The sequence below is a fragment of the Mauremys reevesii genome, linkage group 2 (genome assembly GCF_016161935.1).
Source record: "Mauremys reevesii isolate NIE-2019 linkage group 2, ASM1616193v1, whole genome shotgun sequence".
NCBI lineage: Eukaryota > Metazoa > Chordata > Testudines > Geoemydidae > Mauremys > Mauremys reevesii.
The window spans coordinates 287,443,351-287,469,529 of NC_052624.1; the positions used below are offsets into that span (position 1 = coordinate 287,443,351).

A 26,179-nucleotide genomic window follows, 5' to 3' on the forward strand; every position below is an offset into this window, starting at 1 on the left:
CAGAACTGGTAGAGGAGAACCACAACAAACCCATCAGGCCAAAGAAGGTGGAAACCACAGAGCTCGCCCTTTCCTGGCTACTCGGTGCATGGTCTGCTACCAGCACCAACAATCCCCCCGCACTCCCAATCAGAATCTGTCAGCCACATTTTCAGCCCAAACTAAATCAGATTGGAGACAGGGACTTTTTTGTGCCCACAGGAAATCTGCATTGAGAAGGCTCCTGGAGAAAAACTGGGCATCAGCATTCGGGGGGGAGCGAAAGGCCACGCTGGGAACCCCTTTGACCCCACCGATGAGGGCATCTTCATCTCCAAGGTAACAGACTCAGGGTGCCTTGCACAGAGCAGGGGCTGCTAGGCAGGAAGCAGAAAGGAGTTCCTGTGGGAAATCGGACCTCCTCCCAGTTCCCATGTGGTATCTCTATTTGATCCCACTTCTCCCCATGTAAACATGCATGCACGTTCCTTCCTGCTAGACCCCACACAGTGTGCCTAAGTTCCCCCCAAACCCCCACCTCCCATGGAATGTCTGTGTGCTCATTCGCTCCATTTCCAGTCGCTCTCCCTGCTCTGAGGATGGCATGTGAGTACTCTCCCCCGGCCCCCTGAGGAATTGTGCAAGCATTTTCCTGCTCCTCCCATGAGGAATGGCATGTGAGTCGTCTTCTTTTCACACACTTCCCCCACCGTACCAAGGAGTTATGGGTGACTGCTCCCCACCCCCTGCGCGCTGAGGAGTTGTGGGCGAGCGCTCTCCCCGGCATCATGGGCAGGCACTCCCCCTATGCCTGCCGTTGTGCTGTCATGCACGAGCCCTTCCCCCCACCATGCTGAGGAGTCACGCGTGTATGTGCTGTCTGAGAAATCACGTGTGATCCCTCTCCCTGCCCACTCCCTGCCCCAGGAATGGCATACAATCACTCCCCTTTCCCACTCTCCCCAAGGAATTGCGTAAGTGCTCTCCTTTCCCAACCCCGACATATCTCTTGTGCTCATTCTCCTTCCCTTCCCCCATGCATAAACACGTGGGCACCTCCTTTCCCTACTGCCTGCATGTAGTGTCCTCTCTTCCACTCCCTTCCCTCCCCCGACTCCCTGCGCATTCTTCTTGTCCCCCTCCCCATTCTCAGCCCTCTTGTCCCTTCCAGGTGAGTTCCTCTGGGGCTGCTGCCAGGGATGGTCGGCTGAAGGTGGGGCTGCGGATCCTGGAGGTGAATCACCAGAGCCTGCTGGGAATGACGCACACAGAGGCAGTGCAGATCCTACGCAGTGTGGGTGACAAGCTCCTTGTGCTTGTGTGTGATGGCTTTGATCCCAAGGCCGCAGCTGCCATTGAGGTGAGAGTCTGGGGGAGGGGGGCAGGGTAAGGCCAGTGCCAGGAGGAGCCCTGTGGCGGACAGATTCCTCCATAAAAACACTGTCTTCATGTATGTATGGAGTGACCCTCACAACTGCCACAAAGTGACACCCCACCCCAGGCCAACACCTACAGTGCAGTGAGTCCTTATGTTAGCACCCCCAGAGGGCAGAGATAAGGTGTCTGGGGTGCTGTGTGGGGAATGTTGCCTGAAGTGAGCAACAAAAATGATTAGGGGGCTGGAACACATGATTTATGAGGAGAGGCTGAGGGAACTGGGATTTTTTAATCTGCAGAAGAGAAGCGTGAGGGGGGGATTTGATAGCTGCTTTCAACTACCTGAAAGGGGGTTCCAGAGAGGATGGCTCTAGACTGTTCTCAGTGGTAGCAGATGACAGAGCAAGGAGCAATGGTCTCAACTTCCAGTGGAGAAGGTTTAGGTTGGATATTAGGAAACACTATTTCACTAGGAGGGTGATGAAGCACTGGAATGGGTTCCCTAGGGAGGTGGTGGAATCTCCTTCCTTAGAGGTTTTTAAGGTCAGGCTTGACAAAGCCCTGGCTGGGATGATTTACTTGGGGATTGGTCCTGCTTTGAGCAGGGGGTTGGACTAGATGACCTCCTAAGGTCCCTTCCACCCTGATATTCTATGATTCTTGTGTTTCTACACTTTAATGTCGAATTTTTGAAATACCACCTTCCAGAAAGGCACAGAGAGCAGAAAGCCCTGCTATGCAGCAGCAACCCTTAACCCATCTTAACTCATTTCTCATGAGTGGTGCAGCCACAGGCAGGGCTAGAGGGGGATTTGAAGCAGGACAGAGTAGGGACCTTACACACCAGTTTGGGGAAGGTGTTCTGTGTCTACAGGGCAGCATGAATGAAGGTCCAGGTCTGTGAGAGAAGCTGGCCACAGTCAGTGGGGGCTGCATTGCTGGTGAAGTTGAGGAGTCAGGGACAATATGATTCAAGACAAGACTAGATAAGTATGGAAGGTCAGTGGTGAAGGTGATATATGGGAGCCAGGGGAGGATTCATTAAGGGGGTGAGATGGTCAGAGCAACAGCCAAAGAAGATGATCTTAGCAGCCAAGTTTTGTAAAGACCGGAGAGGGGTGGTGGATGTGAAGGAGGCTGCAGTGATGAAGATGGGAGTATTAGCTTCATGGACAGGAAGAGAAGGTTGGATCTCAGAGATGTTTTGGTGGACAAAAGGGAAAGATTTGATCTTGGCCCGACCATGGGGAGCTAGAGAGATGGCAGAACCAAAGCTATCCCCACTTTGGAGGCCTGAGTATCAGGGAGGCTGGTGGCACTGTGCACAGTGACAGTGAAGGTGTGGAGAGGGAAGATCTGGGAGGGAAGATCAGGAGCTCCTGTTGGGCCATGTTGAGATATCCAGGAGGAGATATGAGACGGGCTGAAAGCAGATGAAGGGAGACTAGTGGAGAGGCAGATTTATGAATCATCACTTCTCACCTAATCTTGGAGTCAGAACAGTTGTAACAACCTGCACTGGTCTCCACAGATGGGATTGTTCCTCCCAAGTGACTGAGTGACACAGGCAATGGGGAATGGGCCAAGAGTGAAAAAGGGGCATGAATTGATTGGGATGGAGGAGAGGGGAGAGCTGCACTGACAATACCATGGCAATGGCATACGTGAGCAGACAGGGACACAAAGACACCAGCACTGCGCCAGGAGGCTAGATCATTGCCCTGCTTGCAATCAATTTGGGTCTGGTATATCGGGGAAGGTGAACTTGGTGTCGAAGTGGCTCAGCAAAGCTAGGGTTAGCACCAGGGAAGCGGTGCCTCACAGCCTCCTCTGGATCTTTGGAGTCGCAAATCCTCCATGTGTTTGTCAAACAGTAAGAGACAAAGGCTTTTGGCCAGGCAGCACCATTCGGAATCAGCAATAAGAACTGTCCCAGACATGTTCCCAGAGCTGCTGTTGGTCTCTCTCTGAGACCATGCCTGGCAGGACAATGGAGAAGATGGAGAACAAAGCATGCTAACAACGGCTGCCCTGCCTGGCCACAGGGTCTGTGAGTGTTTGACCCAATCCTGATGCAGACTATACCCCAAGGAATGCTGCTTAAGTCAGAGAACTTCTGACATATGTGCCAGTAGCCACCCAAACCTCAGCCCGCTGGAACTGAGGTTCCTAGAATCCTGTCACTGACATGCTTCTGCTTTCCAGGAAGAAATCAATCAGTTCCACATGTCCTGCATGCGCATTCAGCAGTTACTACAAAACAGCTTATCCATGGGCCTTGGAAAAGCACATTTCTCTCTATCTAGGCACTGTGATCGGCTCCATTGCCATAGTAGATCTGCATCTCGCACATCTATCCTGATACCGTTAGAGATGGAGAGCTGAGACATGAACTGGGGGGAGTGACCTGCCCAAGCTCATACAGAGTGTAGCAGACCTGGAGATTGAACCCAGGGTTTCTGCTTCCCAGCACAAGGTCTTATCCATTAGGCCATCCTTCCTTGTGGCTACTATAAGTGTGATTATCTGCAAAAGGCCTCAGCCAATTGATAGCCACTGACACATGATGAGATTCTGAGGATAGCATCATTGATAAAGCCCCCTTTCAGCCATGTGATCGGTACCTGGAGCCTGAACTGTGTTCCCCAGGTACAGACAAGAGCTATGTTCCAGCTGCTAAAGTGAGCACTGCTGTATTTTTTCATGGTCAGGGTCTGAGGCTGGAAAAAGGAGTTTTACCCACGGAGCCTCAGAACCGCACTTTCCATTGGGATGAAGTGGTTCTCAGAACCAACCCTTTCTTAAGGTAACCCTTTCTGATAGAGCACAAGAGAGGCTTTTTCTTCGAGTAATGCAGCCGTGCATTCCACTTAGGTGTGGGCACACCTAGTGCACCACAGCCAGAGAGTTTTGCTCTCTAGGACCTCATGGCCATGTCCCCTCCCCTGACTATATGAGGTGGTGCCATCCCTACGCCCCTCAATTCTTTCTTACCACACTTGTCTTCTCTCTGCAGAGCCTACAGAGTCATCCTGTCTCGGCCCATCAGCCCTGGAAAAGGATCTGGCTCTGGCTCAAGTTGATGGCCTTGTCTTTGTTTCCAAATGATTTCCATGCTGCTGGGCTTTTCCTCCCCTTCAGTACCAGGGGGTTTCAAAGTGTACCAAGTTCTTTTTTATCAGAGGGGTAGCCGTGTTAGTCTGGATCTGTAAAAGCAACAAAGAATCCTGTGGCACCTTATAGACTAACAGACGTTCTGCAGCATGAGCTTTCGTGGGTGAATACCCACTTCTTCAGATGCAAGTTCTTTTGTAATGCTTTGCTGCTTCCCTAGGTATCCAAGAGGAGTTCTTGCAGGACACCCACAAATTAGTGGATATCCTGCAGCTGTCTGCCCCTGGGAGAGTCACCCTCCCTATTAATGATGCGCTCCTGGGACCAGGTAAGGCCCTCCGAAGCATACTGGCTTCAGTACCACCTGTGGCTAAGTGCATAGAAAAGCGCTACTTCCTTCCTGTGCAGGGATTTGAGGCTTTTTACTCCCATTCAGCCCCAAATTCTCTGGTTGTAACCATGGCGAACAGAACCCAGCAGGGCTGGGTTAAGTCCATCCCCAAGGATAGGGACTCTAAATGATCAGACGTCCTGGGCAGGAAGATTTATACCTCATCTGCCTTACAGATGCTAATTGCTAATTAGCAAGACTTGCTGTCCAAGTATGATTTTATGAACTGGACATCTGTGTCGAAATTCACAGACCAGCTGCCTGAGGCCTTGCGAGAGTAATTTCGGGCATTTGTCACCAAAGGATGCTTGGTGGTTAAGGCATCCTTGCAGTCCATCCTAGACGTTGTGGACACCTTGGCCAGGGTGATGGCCTACGTGGTCACCATGAGGAGGGCTTCCTGGCTGCAGAATTCAGGTATTGTCCCCACTGTCCAGCAAGCCAGTGAGGATTTGCCCTTCAGCCCAGTGCTGTTCTCAGACAAGACAGTTGAGATGCTGCACTCCTTCAAGGACTCAAGGGCTATCCTGCAGTCCTTGGAGTGTATACGCCAGCGGTGCAGCTGCGCCACTGTGGTATTCAAGAGCAACACCAGCAGCAGGATTGTCCGCATCACCTGTTTGGCCAGCTCTCCCCTCTTCCGAGACAAGGGGCTACCCCAGAAAGGGGAAGAGATCCCACAGGATGAAGCAGTTGGGCTTGGGGTTTGGCCAGTCCTCATGCCCTCCCCTGGTGCCCTCCAATTGCCCATTTTGACTCCTTGGTGCAGAGCACCGTTCCAGTCGTTGCTCCTCTCGCCCTATTCCCCTTCTTTGGGGACAGGCTGACTGCTTTCACAATGCTTGAGGCTCGATCACCACCAACAACTGATTCCTAAGCACCACCAGATCAGGCTATGACATCCTGTTTCTCTCCATAGCTCCTCCCCACCCTCCTTCCCTGTCTCTCTTCAGGGACTCCTCTCATGAGATACTGCTCCTTGAGCAAGTCTGCTCTCTGCTGGCTTTGGGAGCAGTGGAGAAGCTTCCGCCAGAACACCAGGGTCATGGCTTCTACTTCCAGTACTTTCTGGTGCCCAAGCCACAGGAGGGGTAAGACCCACGCTCAGCCTTCGTGGCCTCAGCAAATATATCGGGTCATGAGATTCCGAGTGGTCACTCTATCGACTGTCCTTGCTGCTTTGTCTCAGAATGACTGGTTTTCTGCTCTGGCCATTCAGGATGCCTACTTTCACTACAGACAGTTCCTTCAGTTTGTCGCGGCGGAGCACCATTTTCAGTACAAAGTGCTCCCATTCAGCCTTTCTTCTGCCCCCTGGGTTTTTACCAAATGCATGGTTGTTGTCATGGCATATCTCAGGAAGAAAGGAATTCACACAGTCCTGCATATGGATGACTGGTTACTGAAGGGCAGATCCAGAGTGGAACTTCTTGCTCATGTTGGCATTACACTGCACTTGCTTGACTGTCTTGGTCTCATGCTAAACACCGGAAAGTCAGTGTTGGCTCCCACTCAGAAAATTGAGTTCACTGGGGCCTGTAGTAGTGTCGCAGTTGTCCCTACCCCCTCTGGTTTGGAGGAAGGCCACACTGCCTCACTGCATTGCTTGGATCACAGCCTAGTGTAAGGGGAATTAGCAGAATAGGCGTTAGTGTCTTGTCTTTCATAACAGGGTGGAACCCCAAACAGTCAATAGGCCCTCAGGCAGTCTATCGGCTCTACCCTCAGGCGGGGCTGAGCTAATGAGCAGTCTTTAGGCTCAGGCCTGTAATCGGGCAACACAATAAAGCTCCAACCCTTAGGCAGGGGAGAGCTAACAATCAGGCTGTCGTCCTGGATCTGGCAGGCAACAGACAAACGCAGGCTTCATGGCCTATGGTGGGGAGGCTGCCACCCCAGGGGTGGGGTGTCAGGCGTTGGGGGACCCAGGCCCACCGGACTCCACTACGTCCCAGCCCAGGGCACTAACAATGGCGGGAAGTCCCGCCTCTGGGTCAGCAGGGATCCTCCCGCAACATGCTGACTGGCTGTTAAACCACAATACCACCCAACTGAAGTCTGGTTTCCCTGGGCTACTTCCTACCTTAGTCATCTCTTTTCCAAGTTGAAAAGTCCCAGTCTTATTAATCTCTCCTCATATGACAACCGTTTCATACCCCTAATCATTTTTGTTGCCTTTTCTGAACCTTTTCCAATTCCAATAAACCTTTTTTGAGATGGGGCGACCACATCTGCACACAGTATTCAAGATGGGCGTACCATGGATTTATATAGAGGCAATATAATATTTTCTGTCTTATTATGTGTCCCTTTCTTAATGATTCCCAACATTCTGTTTGCTTTTTTGGCTGCCACTGCACATTGAGTGGATGTTTTCAGAGAACTATCCACGATGACTCCAAGATCTCTTTCTTGAGTGGTAACAGTTAATTTAGACCCATCATTTTGTACGTAGACTTGGGATTATGTTTTCCAATATGCATTACTTTGCATTTATCAGCACTGAATTTCGTCTGCCATTTTGTTGCCCACTCACCTAGTTTTGAGAGATCCTTTTGTAGCTCTTCACAATCTGCCTGGGACTTATCTGTCTCGAGTAGTTTTGTATCACCTGCAAATTTTGCCACCTCACTGTTTACCCCTTTTTCCAGATCATTTTTGAATATGTTGAATAGGACTGGGCCCAGTACAGACCACAGGGGGACACCACTGTATACCTCTCTCCATTCTGAAAACTGACCATTTATTCCTACCCTCTGTTTCCTGTCTTTTAACCAGTTACCAATCCATGAGAGGACCTTCCCTCTTATCCCATGACAGCTTACTTTGCTTTAGAGCCTTTTGGTGAGGGACCTTGTCAAAGTCTTTCTGAAAATCTAAGTACACTATATCCACTGGATCCATCTTGTCCACATGCTTGTTAACCCCCTTAAAGAATTCTAGTAGATTGGTGAGGCATGATTTCCCTTTACAAAAAGCTATGGTGACTCTTCCCCAACAAATTATGCTCATCAATGTGTCTGACAATTTTGTTCTTTACTATAGTTTCAACCAGTTTGCCCAGTACTGAAGTCAGGTTTACTGGCCTGTAATTGCCGGGATCACCTCTGGAGCCCTTTTTGAAAATTGGCATTACGTTAGCTATCCTCCAGTCATTTGGTACAGAAGCTGATTTAAATGATAGGTTACAGACTACAGTTAGTATTTTTGCAATTTCACATTTGAGTTCCTTCAGAACTTTTGGGTGAATCCTATCTGGTCCTGGTGACTTATTTGGCTTTCATCCCCCGTTCAGGGAAGATCAGTCTTTTCCAATGCCATGATAACAAGATTCTTAAAAGGGCTCCTTTGTCTACATCTTCTGATCCGAGAGTCAGTTCCTGTGTGAGACTTTAACACGGATGGAGCTGCTTTGATAGGACCTCTGTTCAAGCCCATATTTTGTCCCTTTCCACATTTGTGTCAAAAATTGCATTCCTGGTACAGATAACATCCACAAGAAGAGTCTGTGAGTTGCAGGCTCTGATGTGAACCCATCTGGAGTTCCCCAGCAGTGAATACACAGTTCTCCAGAGACAAAGTGACTTTATGACCACACCCAAAATTGTTGTTTAAAGTGGTTTCTCAGTTTCATTTGAACCAGGCTGTATATTTACCGGTGTTCTTCCCTGAACCACATCCATCTCTGGAGGAGCGGTGTCTCCATCCATTAGATGTCAGGCCACATCTAGCCTTCTATCTGAACAGGACTAAACCGTTTTGTGCTTCAGTTTGCCTGTTTGTGTCATATGCAGATCACATGAAAGGTCAGGCAGTCTCTTCATGGACAATCTCTAAACGGAAGACATCCTGCATCAAGACGGCATATGAAATAGCTTTGGCTACGCCTCCTCAGTGGGTGTGAGCTCATTCTACAAGAGCACAAGCAATGTCCATAGCTTTCCTCAGTGACATTTCCATATTGGATATTTGCAGGGCTGCTACGTGGTCATCCATAGCTACATTCATGAACCATTATGCCATCACTGCATCGTCCAGGGCAGATGCAAGCTTTGATAGGATGGTCTATGATTCTTGCTTACATAGACTCTGAGCTCCACCTCCTGGGGGTGTACTGCTTGTGCGTCACCTAAGTGTAATACACAGCTGCATCTACTGAAAGAAGAAGAAATGGTTACTTCATGTAACTGTGGTTCTTCGTGATGTGTTGCAGATGTTAATTCCCCCCCCGCCCCCTCTGCATCAGAGTCTCATCTTGGTGTTTGATGCAAAGGAACTGAGGAGGATCAGGCCACCGCCTCATATGGTTAGGGGAGGGGCTACGGCCTTGAGATGCAAGCAAACTTCTCCAGCTCCAGCACTGGGTGTGCACACACCTAAGTGGAAATACATATCTGCATCACATCTTGCAGAACCACCGTTACAGGAAGTAACCGTTTCTATTGCTGCCATCCTGTCCCAATACTGAAATCACGTGGCACGGCATAACTGTTGGAAGAGTAATCAAAATATACCTGCACAAGACAGAGACCTACAAGAAGTCAGTGCCCAGCTTGGTGTTTCACTCCTCATCAGTCCGGGGGAAAAGCTATCAGTGACGAAGATGGAAGGTATAAGTCAGGGCTGGTAACTTCAAGGGCAAACGTGCTGTGTGAGGAAATCTGGCCTCAGAGTGCACATTCTCCCAGTGCTGCCCAGGTGGCACAATGCCCTTGGCAGGTGCAGGGGAGGTCTGCAGGGAGCACACTCACAGTCATCCCTACACAGCCATGGACCTGCACCCTGCAGAGTTACTGAATGGCTCTTGCTCCCCCAAGCCCGACCCTCCCTGGTACACACCTCCCCAGCACAGACTGCTGGGCGTGCAGGGCCTAGACAGACATCGCCACAGCAGACGCACTCAGAGGTCTTTGGCATCCAGTGCCAGACGGGCTGCAAATCACACTGCTAGAGAGTTTAGGAGAACTCCCCTTCCCCCGCCCAATGTCAACAGGTGGAACATTCCAACGCTGCCAGCTGAGTGGTACGGCCCAACTGCTGGTACAGCAGTGTTGCTGCTCCCCTGTCACTCAGTTCCTTTGTCACTGCTGACAGCTGAGGAGCTGACTCTGGGTCCCCCCATCCCCCCGCCATGAGGGGCCAGGGACGGTCAGAGCCCCTCCCCCTGCCCTGTGATGCACCAGGGACAGTCAGAGCCCCTCTCCCCTGCCACGAGGGGTCAGGACTAATCAGAGCCTCCTCCCCATGCTTAACGAAGGGCCAGGGCCACTCAGAGCCCCCTCTTCTCACCCCATGAGAGGCCAGGGTCAGTCAGAGCCTCCTACCACTGCCATGAGGGGCCAAGGGTAATACCAAAGAGTCTCACCTGCTTCAGGTGATACACTCATTCCCAACAGATCTGAAACATAATACTTTACATCACAAGTAGTCAATTATGTTTTGTCAAGGTCCAAATGTCTTGGTCAAGGTATAGTCAAGGTCCAGACTCCAGAGGAAATTTAAAAAACCCCAATATTGATAACAATAAGTAAATAAAAAGATTTCGGGGTCCATTCAAAAGCGGCTGGCAGTCCAGATTTGGCCTGTGGTCTGCCTATTGACTACCCCAGCTCTACATGTTACATAGCTCTAAAATTGTTTCCCATACAAAGATCTCACAATAACCATGACAATCAGCTACTTCTTAGTTTTTGGCGGAGGCCACACATGACCCTCCTGTGAAATCTTGAGAAGATGGTAGACTATGGGTGACATACCTGTTTGGGCCTGGCTGTGTCAGGCCTCCCATCTGACATCCTCCTTCCTTGTGAGGGGCCAGGGTTGCTCAGAATCCCTCTGCTCCCCCAGCCTCTCAAATCGTGTGAGGGTACCTCGGCAAGTCAGAACCCTTTCTCAAAATGTACCTGTTTGACCCTGGGGTTGTCATGTTTGTCTCCATATTCTGAATGCCCTTGTGCACATGGGTGAGATGGTCTCTGTGGTCTGGGTACCATAGGGGATGGGGAGGGTCTGAAGAGGTACATGACTGTAGTCTGTGGGGCAAGATCTTCTCTGTGCTCTGAGTACCCAGGGGACAGGTGGGGTCTCTGTGGTCTAAGGCACTGGGTGTTCCTGACATGTGATGTTATCTTCTTTTTTGCAGATGTCCCCAGGAATCATTGCCAACCCCTTTGCGGCTGGCATTGGCCGCAAGAACAGCCTGGAGAGCATCTCTTCCATTGACCGTGACTTGACCCCAGAGGAGCTGGAGATCCTACAAAAGGTGGGTGCTATAACTACCTTCAGGAGAATGGGATGGGGCAGAATAGTCACTGAAGCTCTGCAGTGTTTTGCTTTGGCCTATGGAGCCTGTGCCATGGTGGATGGGTCTCCTGGTAGAAGATTTCACTCTTCCCCATAGCACCTGTGCACCTGCTGTTTCCATAGGATTGGAAAAGTGGTAATGCTTCTCCCAAAAGTGCTCAGGGATGTGACTCTCATATCTTCTCCTATGGGGGTGATGGTGCTGCCCCTAGGGCAGGGGTCATTTGAGGATCTGGCCCTCTGATCTTCCCCTTTGTTCCCAGGAGATGGAGATGGTGAGGGAGGCGACTCAGTGGGAGAGAGAAGAAATGGAGAAAGTGGTGAGAGCATTTTCACACTGACATTCTGACCTTGACAATGTCTTGTCCAAGGTGATGAGTTCTGAGGGAAATGCTGCAGAATTGCCCTAACCAGAGCACTACTTCCCACAGGAAGCTCTGGGTCCTCTCCTCACCTTGGGTGTATCAGCTCTCTCTGATCACCAATATCCCCATCTCTCCAGCCCCTCTTTTTTTGTCTTCCCATACCTCTTTTTTCTTGCTTCATTGGGACTATTCCAGCATCTGTAACATCGTTTCATGCTGCACTTCATTGTACTTATGCCTCAGTCACAAGACAGGCCCCCGCTGTAGGAGCAGAAGCCTCTGTTCTTTGGATTAGATGGGAGCCCCAAGATGATCAGTTCTCTCCAAACAGCACCATTAACTGCACACCGCTGGTAAAGTCAAAGGTGGGAACACACAACTCGTATCCGCCCATATTTTAAGGAGACACAGCTGCAGGTCCTGGTTCAAAATGCTGCATCTCAATTCAAACAGTCCTTTACCTATTTAAGTGCAAAGTAATGCACATTGGAAACAATAATCCCAACTATACATACAAAATGATGGCGTCTAAATGAGCTATTATTGCTCAAGAAAGAGATCTTGGAGTCATTGTGGATAGATGTCTGAAAACATCTGCTCAGTGTGCAGCAGCAGTCAGGAACAATTAGGAAGGGGATAGATAATAAGACAGAAAATGCCATAATGCCACTATATAAATCCATGGTATGCTCACACCTCAAATACTGTATACAGTTCTGGTCACCCCACATAAAAAAAGATACATTAGAATTGGAAAAAGGTACAGAGAAGGGCAACAAAAATGATTAGTAAGGCTATATGTCATGGAGGTCACGGAATCCATGACTTGCAGAGAACTCCGTAACATTTTCTGTTTTGGCCCCTGGGGCTGCAGGACTGGAGATGGCAGCCAGAGGGACCCCAGCAAAGTTCAAGGTTCCAGCGTCGGGCAAGGGCCTCCTCAGGGTCCTCCTGCAGGGTTCCAGCAACAGGCGACAGCCTCTTCAGGGTTCCCGTGTGCGCAGAGGGAGGGGAACCCCACAGCTCCCAGCCACCAAGGTGGCAGGAGAAACCATGGAGCCATAGCAGCAGCAAAAGTCGCAGACAGCTCATGGCGTCCATGAATTTTTGTTTGTTGTCCGTGGCCTGTCTGTGACTTTTATTAAAAATAACCATGACAAAATCTTAGCCTTAATGATTAGGGAGATGGATCAGCTTCCATATGAGGAGCAATTAAAAAGACTGGGACTGTTCATCTGAGAAGAGAGATGAGTAAGGAGGGGATATGATGGAGGTCTATAAAATCATGAATGGAGTGGAGAAAGTGAATAAGGAAGTGTTAATTACACCTTCACATAACACAAGAACCAGGGCATCAGGATCCCACCACAGGCAATCAGGACCAATATTCGGAGCAGGGGCAAACCTGAGGCAGGGAGTAGTGTAGGAGTGCGTAGTCAGGTTCCAGGCCAGGATCGATACCAAGGGTCTGATTTCAGTGTCCAAGTCAGAAGGCAAAGTCCAAATCAAGCTGTGGTTGAAACCAGTTCAGGAGCAAGAAATGATTGTGACAGCCACAGTAATCCCAAACTGATGCCTGAACACTTTTTGGAACTTTTTGACCCATCAATTGCTTTGAAGATTTGGGCCAAAATCCTAAACTGTTAAGGGAATCAGATTATGAGGGTCTGAACAACAGACTTTTGAATCTGATTTCAGGAATCTTTAGCATTTTTGTTCACTTTGGTGATTTTAGGCCTATGGCACCAATAATCTTAATTTTAAAATAATATATAACCATTTATTCTCTCATCTTGGTGCCCTTCCTATGCAGCATGGGGCATGGTCACTTGCTCGGTTAATCTAGAGTAAATGGTGGATTCTCTGTAACTTGAAGTCTTTAAATCATGATTTGAGGCCTTCAGTAACTCAGCCAGAGATTAAGGGTCTATTACAGGAGTGGGGTTCTGTGGCCTGCGATGTGCAGGAGGTCAGACTCAATAATCACTGTGACAGGATCCCCGGGGTGTAGCCTGGGAGTGTGGGATCGCTGTTCCACCTTAACTCTCCAGCCTGGGCTGTGTCTCACAATGCTTTTCTAGTGACAAGCAGCAAACCCCTCCAGGTTCTGTAATCACTCAGCACAACCGCACATGGAACCCCACACCCAGCTAGATTGCATGAATGCTCCCAAAGCCACTCATGAATCACACAGAGAAAGTCATCAGCCCAATTCCCCCAGCTCCCAGCCTTGTACCTCAGGAATATACCGTCTTGTACTGCTCAAGATGATCAGTGCAAGTTTTTTAATTGGTTCACCACTTCATCAATGGAAAGTGGATATACACCAGCCTTTGTAAACCTGAACAGATTTACCAAACACTTCAGGCAAACTCACTGGTAAAAATAAACAGGAAAACAAGTTTATTGACTACAAAAGATAGATTATAAGTGATTATAAGTGATGGGCAAAAAGTCAGAGTTAGTTACCAAAATAAAATATAAGCCCACAGTCTAAACTTTCAACCCTAGTAGACTGGGCAACATCTAGATGAAGCAGTTTTTCTCATCCCACTGGATATTGCAGTTCATAGTACACAGGTTTCACCCTTGAAACCTGGGCCAGTCTCCTCTGTTGGAGCCTTCAGTCTTCTGAGAGTGTTTGTTGCTTGCAGCATAGGCGGGGTCAGGAGAAAGGCCAAGCATGGGCCCTTGTGTTCTGTTTTATACCTTTAGTCCACGTGCTTGGAGAACACAAGTCCAGGCATGTCTGGGGGCATTGCTGAGTCACCAGGCAAGGTTGAGCAATTTCCCTGGTGTGGCCTTGTGCAAGTGAGTCATTGAATTGTAAGTCCCTTGCTGGACAATGGTTGGTGATGTTTGTTCAGCACCCACCTGGGTGTTGGTTACTTCCCTTGTCATTGTCTCTGGAGAGCTAGTATCTGTGCGCTTCCCAAACCAACAGCATATTTTAGTGAAAACCATACAACACAATTCTTATAATTTTATATGCATTAATGATACACATATTAGGTGGAACAGTGGGTTTCAGCAGATCATAATCTTTCCCACGATACTTCACATGGCATGCTTTATATGAAATATCAGAATTATACACAAATGATGAATATGGGGGTTACAGGGCGCGCCCCTGAGGTATAGTGTGTCACAATCACGATGGTCCCTTCTGGTCTTATAGTCTATGACTATGATTGACTGCACAGAAGCAAAGTTTTAAAGAAGACTTGAATAAAAAGGAGGATGGGGGTTCCCTTGTATTAGGGGCTCCCTAGCATTTCCTTACTGCTTCTTGGCAGGTCTACAGCTTAGTCAGACTGTGTCAATTTCTGCAGCCAGCTCTTGACCTGTCCCTATCCTGACACCTGCAGGGCAGCCACATGCATAGTTTTCCAGGGTCATAGAGTCCACACTCTTGACTTATCAACCATAGAGGGTTTGTTGTTGCACTATGCATGATGCTTGTACCCCTTGTGAGTTTGTTTAAGTGTCATTTACCTTCAGGTGATGGCATTTCCTCCCTGGGAGAGCTACACCTTTCTTCTGAAGTGTTCCCTTTATTACTCTTTGGAGACAAAGCAGTAAAAGTGCCACAAATTTAGGAATATAAATTGAGAGCATAGGCATGTAGAATCTGCAGTCGCCAAATGCACACTTAATTTAAACTAGAAATCACACCTTTGCAGCCGCAGTAATCTTCCACACATTCCAGCCCCCGGGGGCTCTGCTCACCAGCAGGGTGCAGGGCCAGGAGGCAGCCCTGTTTTCCCAGCAGCGCACACAGGTGTGCTTTGGTAATTTTAATGCTCTGTTGTGCTGAGCTGGAGGAGTGGGGCATGTTAAACTCCAGTCCTTCTTTAAGAACCTGTGCAATCACACCTGTAAGACTCAGTGTCTGACTCGTTGAGCTGCAGAACTGCCTCAAAAGGCCATGTCTGCTGGGGAGTGGGGTGCGGGGGCTACATGAGTGTTCTTGCGTGAGGTGACGTCCTTGTCTTACTCTGTAGAAGAGAATGCACTACCTCAGCTCCTTCACCACTGCCACAGAGAGCAAACAGAACTCGTCTTTACCTAGGGAGTTCGTGGAATCTCCATCCTTAGAGGTTTTTAAGGCCCGTCTTAACAGAGCCCTGGCTGGGATGATTTAGTTGGTGTTGGTCCTGCTATGAGCGGGGGTTGGACTAGATGACCTCCTGAGGTCTCTTCCAACCCTAATATTCTATGATTCTATGAGGTTTTTCTACTTGTCGTTCTGTTTTCCTCACACCACCAAGGGATGCAGTCTCATAGATGATATAGGTCACCTCCTAAACTGTCTGTTGGCAAATACCCTCAACACTATAGGAGCAGGATCCCATGCCGTTTCTCCTCACAGCCCTCAGCATCAGTCTCTCAACAATGATTTTGAGGGTCTGTTTGAGAGTTGCATACTGATGTGCACCACATCACTAATCCATCCCCCAATCCCCTCCCTTCAAACCTTGTCACTCGTCTACTCATGCCTTGATGACTGTCTCGCCTCAGCAATCCAATACGTGAGCAACTTCTTCCAGTCAGTAGGACTGTTAATCAACTGGGAGAAATCCTTGCTTCAATCTGCACAGTGTATCACCTTACCTGGAGCATCCTAGACTGCACTCAGGCAGAGCCTTTCTTCCAGAGGAGATATTTTGCAAAATATGAGACTCTTTAACAATGCTCAATGAGCAACTTATATAGACCACAACACTTTTCCTGCAACTACTAGGCCTGAAACTTCATTGATCTACATCGCACCCTTTGCTTGTCTGAATGTGAGACCCTTGCTGCTCTGGATGACAAGAAGCCACACAGAATAGGCACAGCCCATCCCTCTTTGAGTGTACCAACAGCTTCAGTGGTGAGAGAACAGGGACAACGTCCTCAGGCAAATGCCCTTTACTCGCTCTTCCCTACCCTCACATGCTCCACCAATGCCTCTGAGGTTTTCATTACAAGACCTCAAAGTATTTGGCCTGTGGAAGCCCTGGATGTCCAGAATCCATATCAATGTACTGGAGTTCAGGACAGTATGATGGTCTCTCAGAGCCGTCACCTGTCCCTGCAACATCATGTAGTATAGGTGCTTACCAACAGCACCACAGCCATGTACTACATCAGCAAGCAGGGAGGAGCGCATTCCTGTCAGTCATCAGTCGAGGCAAGAACATTATGGCTGTGGTGCATCCAAAATCTTCCCTGTTGTTCTGCACTTCATGGGAGGAAAACATGGAGGCAGACTTGCTCAGCAGGAGGTCTCAGAATCAGCACCAGTGGCCCTAAACCAGTGACGGAAAAGCGGTATTTCAGAGATGAGGTAACCCTGTAATAGACCTCTTCACAGCTGAACATAATACCAGATGCCATGTGTTCTGCACAGGAGCGCACAGAGAAAAGTCTTATCTTGGACGTGGTTCTCCTGGACTGGAGCCAACTTCTATATGCCTTCTCTCCCATTCTCCTCAGACTCAGAGTCATAAGGAAGATCTGGTTGGACAAAGCCAACATTATATTAATAGACCCAATGTTGCCTGGTCAGGACTGGTACCCAGATCTTCTGCTCTGTATCTGCTGCCTCTCTCTCCAGATGCCTCTTGCAACAGCAAGGGAGGATTTTGCATCCCGACCCAGAGACACTCTATCTCACAATATGGAGATAACCTGCTGGCTAATGTGGACTACTTTGGCTCTCAGAGGGCCCCAAGCCTTTCTATTGCAATCCCATGATACTTAGGAATATAAATCAGAAGTAGAAATTGTAGAAAATGTATAAGAGAACAAAAGGAAAAATCTGTGGCCAGCAGAGTGTATATTAGAAACAAAAAAGAATCCTGACAACGGTATTGATCCATTGGTAGAAGGAAATTATAGAATTGTCAACAATGCAAAAAAGGCAGAAGTGTGCAATAAATATTTTTGTTTGTATTTGGAAAAAAACAGAGGATATTATATTATGTAACGATGATGAAATTCTCCATTCCAGTAGTAACTTAGGAGAATGTTATACAGCAGCTTCTAAAGTTAAAATTTTTAAATTCATCCAAGAGTTTTCAAAGAACTGGCTGAGGAGGTTGTTGGACCATTAATGTTGATTTTCAATAATTATTGGAACACTGGGGAAGTTCCAGAAGTACCGATATTTAGAAAGCATTGACAGGATGATTTGGGTAACTATTGGGCGATCAGTCTGACATCGATCCCAGGCAAAATAATGGAACAGCTGATATGGGACTCGATTAATAAAGAATTAAAGGAGGGTAATGTAATTAATGCCAATCAGCATGGGTTTGTGGAAAACAGATCTTGTCAAACTAATTTGTTAGCTTTTTTTTATGAGATTCCAGATTTGGTTCATAAAAGTAATACAGGGGAGTCGCATCTTACATGGGGGTTAGGTTCTGAAGTCAGCGTGTAAGGCAAAAATCGCATATAGTCAAACGCTCATTGAGTGGAATGGCGGGCAGAATCGTCCACACTACACGTACAATATTTAAATTGTTATTTTTCTCTTTTTTGGTTTTGTTTTGCCGAGCACGTATAGTTAAAATCGCGTAAGTTAAATGCGCCTATGATGCGACTCCACTGTAGTACTGATGTAATATATTTAGATTTGTGTAAGGCATTTTACTTGTTAATTCAGGATATTATTGATTAAAAACCTAGAACACTACAGAACTAACATAGCATATATTAAATGGATTAAAAACTGGCTAGCTGATGGACATAAAAATGTAATTGTAAATGGGGAATCATCATCGAATGGGTGTATATCTAGTGGGGTCCTGCAGGAATTGGTTCTTGGCCACTCACTATTTAAAATTGTTATCAGTGACCTGGAAGAAACCATAATATTATCACTGATAAAGTTTGCAGACAAGACAAAGCTTGGCGGAATGGTAAATAATGAAGAGGACAGGTCATGGATCACTTGGTGAGCTGGGCACAAGCATCGATTCATGGAAACTTATCTCCAGGTCCTAGATGTACAAGAGAGAGCTTTGTTTTTGCCTGGAAAAGACCAAGTCTTTTAGAAAATCTAACAGGATATTCATAGCGCATGGGGAGCAACGCCAGGAGAATTCCATTACCAAACAGACACTTTCATATTGAATAAGAAGATGTATGAAATATTGGCTATAGCTACACTTGCACTTCAAAGCGCTGCCGCGGCAGCACTTCGAAGCGCTAAGTGTAGTCAAAGCACCAGCGCTGGGAGAGACTCCACCTCCTCCATACTCCGTACTCCTCCATACTCCACCTCCCTGTGGGGAATAACGTACAGCGCTGGGAGCCGCGCTCCCAGCGCTGGGGCTTTGACCACACTGGCGCTTTGCAGCGCTGGAGAGGGTGTGTTTTCACACCCTGCTGCAGCGCTGCAAATTTGCAAGTGTAGCCATGGCCTAAGTCTCATCTTAGCTAGGAAACCAGTACTTCCTGGTTTAAAGACCTGCTCCATGATAACCACTGCAGCATTCTTGGTCTGCCTTAGTTGGGTTACCTTGGTGGAGGGGTGCAAAGCAGCAGTATATGCGTTCATCAGGCACCACTCTTTGAACTTACCATCATGCTCCAACTCTCTGTTTGGGAGATGGGGGTTTGAGTGCTTATATGCCTTTGAATGCTTGCTAATTGCCTGCAAGTGGGAAAGCACAGAGGCTCTAGAAGAGGAAAGAGAGGTTACTTACCAGTAGCTGTTGTTCTTAAAGAGTTGCCTTTGTGCATTTACACTACCTGTCCACCTTCCCCTCTACCTTGAATTCTGTAGAACTTCAGCGGTCTGCTGTGGGGGAGAAGGGCCAGAGGTGGTTGGGGGTGCACTCCCTTGTATAGACCAGGGCAATGAGGTCACCCTCACGGGAGATCTCTTGTGCTTCTCCCAATGGACATGGATTTTCATGGCAGTTCCACAGCTCGAAGCCCGGGGCGCCAAGTCCCACCAGTATGAATGGACAGAGGTGACTCTCAAAGAACAACAGTTACTGGTAAGTAACCTCTCCTTTTCATATGCAGGCCCAGAGTTGGGGGAGGGATCCCTTTGAGCTGAGTCATTGCCACCCAGGTGAGACTCAGTCATGGTCTCCGTATGCTGAGTGACAGAGAACTGAGCAGCTCAGTTCAAGCCTGTCCTTATTCTGCCATAGTTCCTGCCTTTCCTTGCCCCTGGAAGGATGGTGGTACTAAGGGGCTAGTGCCTTATCATGTCTCCCTTCCCCTGATGATTGCCCAGCTTGCGCCATGTGGGGTCTTTTCTCCCTCCCTCCAGATAACTTCCAGGCTTGTGCTATGTGAGATCTCTGCTCCCCTTCTCTGATAACTGTCCAGCTTGTGCTCTGTGGGGTCTCTGCTCCCCTTTCCTCCCCTGGTAACTGCCCAACTTGTGCTGTGTGGGGTTGCTACCTCTCTGTCCTCCCCTTGATGGAGGGACTGTCCCATGTGGTGCTGACCCCTTTCCCTCTCTCTTTGCTTGTGCTGCTTGGATGCTGTTCTGACTCTGTCCTGTTCTTATGGAAGGAGAGGATGCGTAGGGAGCGGGAGGCAGCCACGCAGCTCCTTGAGGAGGAGGCAGAGGTGAGGAGCTTGGTGGGAGGAGGATTGTAGGGGTGCAGAAGAGAGCCACAAAGATTATTCAAGGGGTGTAGAAAATACCTTACTGTGAAAGAGGGAAGGTGGGGGAGGAAATGTCTTTTATTGGACAAACTTCTGTTGATGAGAGAGAATCAAGCTTTTGAGCGTCCACAGAGAAGCTTGTCTCTGTCACCAACAGAAATTGGTCCAATGAAAGTTATTCCCTCATCCACCTTGTCTGTCTAATATCCTGGGACAAACAAGGCTACAACATCACTGTGAGAGACTTAAATAGCTCTATCTGGTTAGCTTATCTAAAAGAAGATGGAGAGGTGACTTGATTACAATAAATAAGAACCTTCATGGGAAGAAAATACTGGATATTAAAAAGCTCTAAAATCTAGTGTAGAAAGGCATAACAATTACCAATGGCCGCTTGCTGAAATCAGACTAAGTCAAATTAGAAATAAGGCAAAAATTTCAACTATGAGCGAGACTAACTATTGGAACAAACTACTAAAGGGAGTAATGGATTCTCCATCGCCTGATGTCTTCAAATGAAGACTAGATGCCTTTCTGGAAGATGATGTAGTCAAAAACCAATTGGCTCAATACAGGCGTAACTAGGTGAAATTTTATGGCCTGTGTCATTCTGGAGATGAGACTAGATGATCTAATTGTTCCTTATTACCTTAAAATGTATCCATCTGTGAGAAGCCCTGCACCAGGGACTGGGGCATTCAGGGATGAATGGGAAATCCTCAAGTCAGGCACGCACAGGAGAGGCAGGAGAAATTATGGGGATTTGGAACACTGGCAGGGGCATTTCCTGGGAGACAGTGGGTTGGCATGTGCCGTGTCTTGCTTTTTTTCCAAGCTGAGGCCTAAAGTGTTTCCTAGGTGACAGTGGTTGGGTCACTGGCTGGACTTTTTCCCAGGCAATGAGAGTTTTCCCTGGAGATGAGGCCTTGCTTGTTGATTGGCCCTTTGGCCCATGGAGGAGTTTCCCCTCTTTCTTTGGCCTGATCCCTCCTTCTTCCCTTAACCCACTCCTGGCCTGACTTCTCCCTGTTTTTCATTCCTCTCCAGAACATCAGCAGTGAACCTTTGCGGCTGGACTATCGGACCCTGGCAGCTTTGCCCAGCAACAACTTACCAAGAGTCACCCGTGCTGTAAGTGATGGGGTCCTCGCTGAGACTGTGGATGGGCTTGTGCTGGAGGCTGGCCAGGGATGGAGACAGCCAATAAAAGAGGTCCCGGGGGAAGGAAAGGAGAGTGTGTCCTGATGAGGACGTGGCCTGTGACCCTGAAGCAGATAGTACCACAGGCAGAGCTCGGTGTAGGCTCCTGGGTGGGGTGGGGAGCCGCTAGTGGCAAACAAGGTGCACAGCACTACCCACCAACATGGGACAGTGAGGTGAATCCCAGATCCAACTGGAATGGCAGGAGGCCACACAAAAGGACATGGCACACCATGTCTGGGACCTTCCATGTGTCGATCCCAGGATGGAGGGGCAGAGGTTCTTAGTTCCAGGGAAGGCTAACTGGATTTCACAGCTTGGTTAATGCTACCTTGAAGGTAGAGAGGCCACAACCCCCTCCTGTCTCTTCCGTCACCCACACTCCACATCTCTTCCTCTCCCATCCCAATTCCATCGCCAGCGAGCCCTACTTCACCTTTTCTCTCCTCCCATTGCCCTGGGCCCTGTCTTGCCTCTCCTCCTCTCCTGTTCCCACATCACCTGGGCCCTACCTCCCACCCCAGTCATCCCATCACTTTTAGGCCCTGCCTCCCTTCCTGTTCCCTTTCTCATAGTGCCTGTTTTCCACCTCCCTGCTTATTCCTCCATTGCTTCACCTCCTGTCCTGTCCCATTCCTTTTCCCAATATCATCCTGAGACTCCACCTCCCCTTTCCTTCCATGCCCACCATTGCTTGGCTCCACATTCGCTCCCCTGCCATTCCCCTGGCCCTGCCTCCTTGCCTACTGGTTGTTACCCACACAGAAAAGTCCCACCAGGAAAGAATGTAATGTATTTTTAGCATCTTTTAATGTGACTTAGCAGCTGGAATCAAGGGGAGAGTCGGCCCCCTGTAAGCAGCTGTCTCTCTTCAGCCCGTCATGAGGTGCCCCGTGAAGGACTGCTTGGGAACTGCTGCCCTACTGGGTCCCTGCCTCAGACTGGGAGTTTCTGGGGTCTGTGGAATGCAGGGCTGCACAAGCTGCTATTTTGGAATGTGAGGGGACAGCAGCAGCAGCATCTATAAATGTCTCATTTCAGACGGAGTGGCAGCTGATGTCCATGTTCATCTCCCTCCAGCTGTCCTGTGCCCGACCCTGTACATACCCCTGATACAGAAAGCATGGAGTTGGAGGCTGCAGGGGTGACAAGGGTGCTGGGTTTTCCCTCTGGAGGCACAGTTAGTCCACTTGGCCTATGGCAGGAAGCTCGGGATAGGGCAGCTGGCAAGGAAATGAATTGGTAATTTATCAGGTTTTTTGCAGCCTGACAATCAAGTTTAATGAAGGTGACTATTTCTGTTTCCTTGTTCCCACAGCAGCATTAGCTCCCAGTTCTTGCTGTATGTCTGATTCTTCCAGCTGGTTGCCTTTATGTCTAATCAAGCCGTGTCTGTCATCTGGTCTGTCTTGTTTTAGATGCAGTATGAGCCCTGGTTCAACCTATACAGCCTCCTTTACTCCTGGTTGTGTTAGTTTCATTCACATTAATTCCAGCTGGGGCTAAGAGAGCCTTTTAGCCAATTTGAGAAGGGTGGATTTTACTGTAGGAGCGTGACTGAGAGAAAGCCAGTGCCATCTGGAGTGTCTGTGCCTGTCTAGCTAAACACATTTCTGAGCAATGTGGTCCTTCTGGAGGGGCAATGAAGAAGGAAGGTCCAGCTCCCCTTGGAAACTCATTGTTTCTCACGCTCCTGAGCAGAGGTGGAAATGATGGAAGGCCTGGAGCTGCTACAGGGCTCTGCTCTGGGTCCTGAATGGGATTTCTCTTGGGAACACCCCAGAGAAGGGGTGTCAGTCTATTTTGCTGTGTATAGGCCCCTCTGTATGGGTTGATATCAGGGGTTTACTGTGAGCCAGCCGTGAATGAGTCAACTCCAAATGGTGCACAGAGTTGTTCCTGGTCCACTGTTTGCTAGGCCTGTTTGTGGTCCCTGTGTCTGAGCTGCGTCTGTGTAGTACCCAGTGCAGTGGAGTTCATGGGCGATGAGCTTGGCTCTTTCATAGATTTGTAGATTCTGAGATTTTTAAGACTAGAAGGGACCAGTATAATCGTGTACTGAGACTTCTTGCGTAACACCGAGTGACCCTCTAACCCAGGGCCAGATTAAAGGTGAAGGGGGCCCTGGCTGTTATTGTTCTGGGAGCCCCTTTTTGCATATTCACGATCTTTCGTGCTTTACCACTACCCATGCCCAGGGCTAAACACTCCTTTGTTACATTCCCTTGGTTATTTCAATTCCAGTTTTCAAACGTGATGGACCCGTTATAGAGCTGAGTGAAAGTTAAAACAAACAAAACCATTTGGATTTTGGCACATAACTGGTAGTAATACACATCATGATGCTATGGCTTTAATTATCTAATCACCTATACAAATTAGATATATTTTGGGGGGGTGTCATGGGAGTCCCAGGCTGGGTGAAGCCAGGCAGGACTCTGGTGCAGTGTGACTTCCCGCAGGGCACCCTTGCACCATGGCAAGAAGCTTCTTTGGCTTCTGCACTTCCTGGGTCTGACCTCAGAGGGTTCAGCCCCCTGTTCACCTTGTGAGCGCCCCACAGTGAGTCCCCCTGGATGGGACACCTGGGGAAGCCTTGTACACCCCCAAAGGGCCCTGCCCCCCAACTCTGCAGGCAGCTGTGACTCTCAGCCTGCATGTAACACAGAAGGGTTATTAGTCAACAGGAACACAGCGTAGAACAGACCTTCTTAGCACAGAAATTGGGAACAGCAAAGTCCATCTTGGGGAGATCCAGGACCTGGTGCCCTGGACTTCCCCCTCCGAGTATCAAAACAAGAAACTGACCAGTTTCTACCAGCCCATCCTCTGACCCCCCCCCCCCCAGCTCTTCCTCTGTCCTTTGTCCCTTTCCCTGCAAAAGGTCACCTGATCTCTTTGCTCCCAGCACCTTGGGGAGGGGAGGGAATCAGTTGCTAGGTTACTCTCTGTGCCGATGGTACTCACACCTGTCCTCTAGGGGTCTCTGCAATGATCATACACTCTTATTCCACCAACCAGATACTTAAGCAATACATAGGGGAAAGTGAGGCACACACTGTGTTCAGAGAAAACATTAAGACCATTCCCATTTCGTCGCAGGGGCCCCTCAAAATCTCAGGCCCCAGGCTGCAGCCTCTAAAGCTCCAGTGTTAATCCAAGTTGGCCTCACCCAGTGACACCTGTGTCAAGCCCATAACTCTGGATTGAGGCAGAGCAGATCTTTTAGAAAGATCTTGATTTACAGACTCCAAGGAATGGAGACTTGACCATAGTCCTAGGTAAATTATTCCAATGGTTAAATATCCTCATTGTTAAAAATCTGCATTTTATTTCTAGTGTAAATTTATCTGGCTTCTGCTTCCAGCCACTGAATCTTGTTCTGCCTGTTAGATTCCAGAGCCTGACTGTGCTGGCAGAAGAGGATTAGGGTTCCTGTTCTGGGGCACAGTGATGGACCAGGACAGACTGATTGCATTAGCCCTGTATCTGCTCTGTGGGGCATGTTTTCTCGATCTCCCTATGCTAGAACAGGAGCCCAGCTCTTGGGGGACAAGACTGGGTCAATGGCACAATTTTAACAGATCCTCAGTTGCCCAAAATAGGAGCTGTGCTTGGCCAGTAAAAATAATCCAGTGAGAGGGAGAAGGGGCGGAAGCTGGGAGTCCATACCCAGAATGCACGGCAGCAACCCTGGAGATCGGACTGAGAGCTGGAGAGGCTCAGGAGCTAGCGATGTGGATGAGCCAAAGGAGGGGGGTTTCTGAGGCATCCTACCAGTCAGTGCACTTCTCACTTTCCAGACTCAGAAGAGCTGCATTCACCTTCCCTTCCCCACAATGCCCGAGAAGGACAGTGCTCTCCTTCCCCCTATGTGGGCAAGACAGGCTGGTGTGGGACTAGTGGGATCTGTGCTCTCCCACACCCCAGGGTCTCAGCCCAGGTAGAGTTTCTGGGTTCTTCCCTGGTGTTAGAGAAAAAAGCAGGGAGGAGCATGGCGTGGTAGGCATTGGCTACACTAGGAAGGGTTTGCCTATAGCTACACTGGCAAACCTAATAGAGATACAGCTCAGACAGGCAACAGCGTTCTTTTGCCAGTGTAGCTTATACCAGCTTCCCAAACGAAATAAGCTATCCCAGCAAAAGGGCTGTTTTGCTGTTATAACATCATCTGCACAGAGTTTTTTCTGGCATCACTCTGACAGTTAGGGGTATGATTTTCTCTCTCTATAAGTGTCACCCAGACCTCAGTGTCTGTGGAAATCTGATACGAGCCGTCACTCTCCCCCTTGCTGCCTTAGTATGGGATGGGGTAGGCTGGGGTGGGAGGAGGAGAGTGCCAGGAATTTGTGCGTGTCGTCAGCCTCCCAGCTGCCAATATAGTCACCCACCTACCCCACCCTGAAGGGCTATTTTTGTAAGTGTCACCCTGACTCGGGCTGCAGAACGTGATCGGAGCAGAAAAGGTCTCACAGCTCTTTAGCCTGCTTCTGGATGGAGGAGGTTGGAGTGCTGGGCTCTGACTCTCCACTTCCCTGGAGGGGGCTCTGGCTGCGCACCAGGAGACTGCCACTGAGAGTCTGGCCTCTGCAGTGTTAGAGGAGGGAAGGTCAGTGCTTCTTCCAATAAAACCACTGTGGAGAGGGTGAATGGAACCTAGGGGAAAGCTGGGGCCTTGATGGAGCAAGACTTCCCTCAACCTTTTAATGCCCCATTACGGCCGTGACTGTGGTGGGCCCAGAGATGTTTGTGCTGCCTTTCGTTGGGGAAGAATTTGTGTGGTGATGGTGAGATGCTTTTGTGTGCACTGTAGTGAGGTGGGTGGTTA

General features: G+C 48.8%; 1 protein-coding gene across 28 annotated transcripts in view; it reads left to right on the forward strand.

Moving 5' to 3' along the window:
- SCRIB (scribble planar cell polarity protein) overlaps positions 1-26,179 on the forward strand; it is a 212,951-nt gene that overhangs the window by 102,295 nt on the left and 84,477 nt on the right. For 19 of the 28 annotated variants that reach the window (XM_039521983.1, XM_039521984.1, XM_039521992.1 and 16 more), the window contains 6 exons: positions 202-318; positions 1,151-1,339; positions 11,004-11,123; positions 11,428-11,484; positions 20,056-20,112; positions 21,199-21,282. In XM_039521983.1, the coding sequence (XP_039377917.1) occupies positions 202-318; positions 1,151-1,339; positions 11,004-11,123; positions 11,428-11,484; positions 20,056-20,112; positions 21,199-21,282 (624 nt within the window). The remainder of the gene's footprint in view (positions 1-201; positions 319-1,150; positions 1,340-11,003; positions 11,124-11,427; positions 11,485-20,055; positions 20,113-21,198; positions 21,283-26,179) is intronic. The other 9 variants (XM_039521987.1, XM_039522013.1, XM_039522003.1 and 6 more) reach the window with 3 other exon arrangements.